Genomic DNA, 6,000 nt, shown 5'->3' with positions numbered 1-6,000 from the left:
ATATATATATATATATATTCAACCCTCCTCCTTTATTCAGGTTTGAGACCGGCAATAACTCTGGAGACGCTTTAGGCTGAGTTTTAGTTTTATTTTATTATTATACTTGCATGGTGAATTTTTGTATATTCCTTAAAGTTTTATTTTCTTGATCTTGTTGTTTGAACTGTAGAGGTTTCTAAACGTCTTGAAAATGCTAGAGAGGGTTTACGCATCACATTATTACATTTACTTTCAATTTGGCTTGTCAATGTGGAACTTGTAGATCTTGTGGAAGGTGATCTATTCGATGCAACAAATCATAGTATGGATAAAGATGATGATGATTTTTCCGATATAGATAAAGATAGTTTTGTCTGTCCGTCAAATAACTTGGAAAAATCTGGCAATTTGCCTGAATCTGTCGGAATCCCTACATTCAAAGCTTATAATACCACCAATTTACTTGATACATCAGAACAACAGCAACGAAAAGATTGTTCTGATTATCGTACACGTCCATCAAAACGATACAAATGTTCAAAAAACTTTTTAAATTCAGAATCACTTTATGATCATGAGGATGCTGACGCTGATTCAGATAATATTGTTAATGATCGAAATTTCAAATCACTAACACTGTTGAGAATGCGCGCACGTCAAACTATGGTAGATGAACACGCAGATATTTATAGTCCTCGAGCTTGTCATCTTCATAATCATTTCAAGAAGAATGGATGCAAATATAATACTAATACTAATAATAATGAACTACATTGGTCAACCGTGCCTCCTACTCTTCGCTCTAGAGGATGGGGATCGAAAAAAGTTAGTTGAACTATTCATAGTGTTGATGTAATATAGAATTTGGATCGGTTTTTGTCTTAATTTATTTCAGAGTATTTTATGTTAATATGATTAGTTAGGTTACATTTAATCAGGTGACATTTCTTTCTAAATGAATTCTTTCACCTGACTGCTCCCTAATTAAAGTTTACATGCCAATAACTTTTCTCTTTACCCCTCCTATTATGTCTTCTGCAAAAACTAGGAAATTACGTATAGTAGTTCTGTCAGAAGTGTACCTTTTACAGTGATGGCATTTAACCTCTTGTAAGTATAAGTTAGCTATCTACTATTATTTAACTTATACCATTACTTATCACCTTGCAAACATTTCACAAGGAATTATGTTCACAATGCTACATATATTAATTGATTTGCTGTTTTTTTTCTTTGGAGACGGAAAAACTGTAGAAGAGAAAGTATTTCATAAATTTATTAATTGTAGTTAATCAACTGTTCATCTTCACTTCTATACAATTCATTAAAACGATTCACACTGTGTCGTTACCCAACCCGTTACATGAAACTGCTAGTACTATTCCAAAACATTTGTGTTGCAGTGAAAAAAATGAACGTTTTTATACATATCGGTAATAGTTATGCAATGCCTTTTATTGTTATTAAAGGAACAACACTAATTTCGGTTTTATTTTCAGGCCACCGAATTTGTGCTTACAAATCTTTTCTACTTATCCTTAAGACTTGCTGATTGTCCGACTTCATCTGAGGTAATAAAACAACTTTGGTTGACGTTAATTCGCTACAGGTCAACGAATTTACGTGTGATTCTTCGATATCTTATTATTATTACTTCTATTGCACCCGGTACTCTGTTAGTACATGTAAGTTTCTTAATTTTTTATTATGTGCTCGCATATAATGGGGCCACCGAGTGTGTAATCCTGGGGTAAAATTCGATATGACTAGACATTTGATAACTCTTTAGTGACTCGGCTGATCAGGATACGTTTTACCCGTACACCGATACCCCGTTGTAGCTAATAAACAGGAGTAAATGGGAAAGTTACGCTCTGTGAGATAAAAAATGAAATCAGTTTGGAAGATCATCGGGTAGTGTCAGGATGTACAAACTTTCTCACTGAAGTTCGAGGTAATCATTGTTGGGAAACTCTAGTGATATAACTGCAAATCAGTTTCCGTAAGATAGATGTATCGATTGTATTTGGTATCCCTATGAATTATCATCTAACCGCTAAGTAATTTTCATTCATTGATTTCATCGGTTAATTTTGAACTGTTTCCTACTTTTAGTTTACGAATGATATTGCAATATAGCAATAGCTATTAGCTTACATTCGATGCTTAGATACCACAGTTCCTCATTTTCTAATAGCTCCTGGTTACTCTTAAAGACAAATTTTGCTAGGAAAGTTCATTTGGTAAGGGACAAAAGAAGATGAAATTAAACAGGGAGCACGCGCGTATGACTGTATGTACGGTAATTTTTGGAACAAGGCAGAAATTGTACACTGAAATTGTCACAGACCAATAAGTAAATGCTTTCAAGTATAAAGTATAGCGATTCGATATCCCCAATGTAATAAAGTTTTATCCATAATTCTGATGTGACGTGTGGAGATCAGGGTGATAAGTCTTGTTAATTGAACGCTCCATCCAATTCGCTAGCCGCTTCTAATAGCCTCTGACTAAATCTACGCGGCAACGTAAGCACAAGCGAAAAGTCAGGGAGTACAACAAGAACGCTACTCCAGGGTTAGTCTATGCACAGAAAAACGAGAGTATTCATAATATTGGAGACGGCCTTGGACTTCTGGAAGTTTCTGGAACAATATTAAATATAGTAGCAACATAGGTAAATCTAATCAGAAATGTGACTCGTGACTTCACTTTCAGATGTTTCTGCGACGCTTCTATTCAAAGTTGATTGGATGAAATGTTTCTGTGTTTTCTGAGCTCCTTCTGAAGTTTCCGAGGAATACTCTGGAACTCTTCAACATATGGCTGGTATACGTTTTTGTCAGTTTCTACGTCGCTGATGGATAAATGAAACCAAATTGATCACCAACTTATTCATTCACTTTACATCACTTCATAAAAATATGAAACCACGGATGGTAAATATCTGAATAAAGCGAAAGAAAGTAAATTAGCTGTGAAAAATAAGTAATTTTAAGCAATTAGTCTCTTTGATGAATTTCGATAGTGTAATAAGAAGACGAAGATTATCAAAACTGTGTGATATATTAGCGCAATACATTTCGAACAATGTGATCACACATATACTTGTTAAGAACATTTATATATAAAAATAAAAGACCAACTAGACTTGAAATGGGGCTTTCTAGTTATTTTCTCATTATTATTATTATTATCCTTGTCTATTCTCACCCCCCATTTTCAGTAAGACATTATGTGGTTCAGTATGGTTAATGATAATTTGCTCTCTTCATAACCAAAACGCGTGTGTCGATTTCAGTTTTACAGAGTTTACATTCCTGTTCAAGGACTTGACTATTTCACTTGAAGTTTCTCCAAATTCCTATCAAATATTCTCATCATGTGTAAGTAGCACTTGACTGACATCAAATGTTGGCCCAACATCAAAATACTGCAATATTTTTTAGAAATCCAGTTTTATAGTAATGCGTTGATACAGAAAACAGTTGTGAATAATAGTTTAAGTGAATATATATTTTATATGTTTTCGGATCGATTTTAGGTTAAACGTCTCCTTACGTATCTGGCTTCTGAACAAGCTGAGCGTGTTATCGGAGAACTAATAGTTGAAATGCAGGTTAGTCTTTATTGAGCTGTTTTGTTTGTCCATACTTTATGTAAATTAACATCGATTATCGAAACAAATATATATATATATATACATATATATATATCAATCATTAAGTAGTTATATGTTTCATAAAATTGCAAATTTTAATTCGTATTTTATGCCTATACGTTTCTTTTACTTTCAGACTATTGATGGTATCGGTCTAGTTGTTGAACCTATATCTAGTTTGCCATTCTTTCGAGTTAGTACTTCTACTCAACATCAACATCATCGTCAATCTATTGAAAAATTAAAATCTCCCAAATTTCAGTCATGCGTTCCAAATAATTCATTATCGAATACTGTGAATAATTCTAGTCAGAGAGTTAATGATAGTTTACTAGCTAACCAAGAAGGAATAGGACAACCAGATGATGAATTAGTTGCACTTGGTTTAGGTAGTAAACCTTGTTCTAACACAACGGCGCAAGTACGAACGTTACATAGTGCTATCGGAGGAAGTTACGATTATCACAGTATCGATTATAATTTGAGTGTGAAGTAAGTTTTGTTTCTGTCTTATCTGCCCATACTTTTATTATTATAAGGTATACTCAATAAAAATCTTTGAAGTTTGTGCTCGAAGAACTTAACTAGCTCTAGAAAGTGGTCAAATTAGTTGATGAAATCAGGAACCAGAGTATTCACTTAACAAATGATTGTATTGAAGAATTATATGCATTGTATGTATTCAGGTGTTTATATTTTTATACATTATATGTAAACCATTGTTTTTTGATACAGTGGTGTTTTATTTAAAAGTGGATATTTTTAAATAACGTTTTATGTTGTTTTTGTATTCTGAAACAGGTCTCCTTCTTCAAATGTAACAGTACGTACAAAATCAGCTACATGTCAACCATCTACTGTCACTATATCTACTAATAGACCAGATCACAACTACCTTAAATGAAAGTAGAATACAGTTTACGACAATATCATCCACTTCAAAAGATAATAACAACAATCACAGCTCTTCTGAATCACCACAATTAGAGAAATACCATGAATCATCAGCAACTTTATCTAACTACCAGTTAGTTGAAGGAAGTGATGGAGAGCCAGAAATTGATCTTGATTCATTTGAAGGTAAGTAAATGTTATACTCAAACAAACTTAATTATTTATGCAATTGCTACTGTTTATCAATTTAACCCCCAATACTGGATGAATCAAGTGATAGCTCGGTAATGGAATTACTCTACTCCATCTCGCATGCACTTCTATTTGAGTACCCGTATAGTATCACTAATCCTCACTCATGAAATATTTGAAGCTGCATTCTAAATCACATTTTCCACCTACTTAGTTCTCCAAACCTTGAGCACTAACTCTTTACAAACTATTTTGTTTCCTTGAATAAACTGATCCATCCAATTGCTGCTTGATGTGTTCCGATGATTGACGCTTACACTATGGAAGAATATATCTTCTTGGAAAACTTAAGAAATGTGTATTTGTATTGGTAGTGTCGTCAACTTGGGAACGTGGCTGTTAATTTTAATAGATAACTTCTTGATCGCTATGTGAGAAGTAATTTCCTACAGATTCAATTCTAAACTATTCTCTAGACTGTCGTGCACAGTCTTAGCATAGCCAAAGTCAGAACAAGTAAATTAACACAGTGTACAAAATAAACAATTGATACAGTAAAAAGAGAGATAAATAATATATCGAACAGTAAGCAGAGGATAGGAAAAATAAGTCAACGGACTTAATATCGTTCATGATAAACAAAATTATGATTATTATTAGAATGGAGGTTTGTGGAGATAGTAGTTATTTTGATAGTTGGATTCATGAGTCAATGTAAGCTAGACCACCATTGAAAACTCAGAAGCACCGGACGTCCGTTTCGTCCTAGTATGAGACTCCTCACTAATGCGCATCCACGGTCCCGCACGCGGGTCTCGAACCCATGCCTGGTCGATAAGCAAAACATAGTCATACAAGGTCAAAGAAGGTTAATGTGGTGGTGGGTTCGTTTATAGATCACACTTTACACACAGCGGTTTTGTAAATATTATAAGCAAAGATGTAAAGTGGCCAGCAGTAGAATCCAGGACGCGCGTTTTGTCCTATTTCGGACTCGTCAGCTGGATGTACCTGTATCTCAGGGTTGATGTTCACTCTGGGACTCGAAACCAGTACCGTTCGCTTCAAACGCCATCGCGTTATCCACTCAGCTACGGAATCCTGATAACCACTTGCTTGTGCAATGGGGGTAAAGTTTAAATTCACTCGGTACTGTTTGTTTGAATCTTCCCATAGATGTTTAAGACTGCAATTGATCAGTCTCCTATTGGCTTGTGTGCGTATTACCTCAATGTAGCCTTAATGATTGTGAATTAAGCCTGCAGTCCTAA

General features: G+C 34.3%; 1 protein-coding gene and 1 non-coding gene across 2 annotated transcripts in view; one reads left to right on the top strand and one right to left on the bottom strand.

Annotated features, from left to right (window-relative positions):
• The window catches only part of Smp_141860 (putative heat containing protein), a gene marked incomplete at its 5' end in the record, with an annotated part of 84,553 nt that overhangs the window by 39,454 nt on the left and 39,099 nt on the right, over window positions 1-6,000 (top strand). Inside the window, 5 exons of the mRNA XM_018788550.1 lie at window positions 173-807; window positions 1,482-1,667; window positions 3,527-3,601; window positions 3,780-4,135; window positions 4,445-4,545. Of these exons, the coding sequence (XP_018654082.1) occupies window positions 173-807; window positions 1,482-1,667; window positions 3,527-3,601; window positions 3,780-4,135; window positions 4,445-4,545 (1,353 nt within the window). The remainder of the gene's footprint in view (window positions 1-172; window positions 808-1,481; window positions 1,668-3,526; window positions 3,602-3,779; window positions 4,136-4,444; window positions 4,546-6,000) is intronic.
• On the bottom strand, window positions 5,758-5,829 carry Smp_tRNA_00976_Pseudo_TTG.1.1. Its single transcript has one exon. It is a non-coding gene (tRNA).

The sequence above is a fragment of the Schistosoma mansoni genome, chromosome W (genome assembly GCF_000237925.1).
Source record: "Schistosoma mansoni strain Puerto Rico chromosome W, complete genome".
NCBI classification, from domain to species: domain Eukaryota; kingdom Metazoa; phylum Platyhelminthes; class Trematoda; order Strigeidida; family Schistosomatidae; genus Schistosoma; species Schistosoma mansoni.
This window is presented reverse-complemented; position numbering and strand designations above follow the sequence as displayed.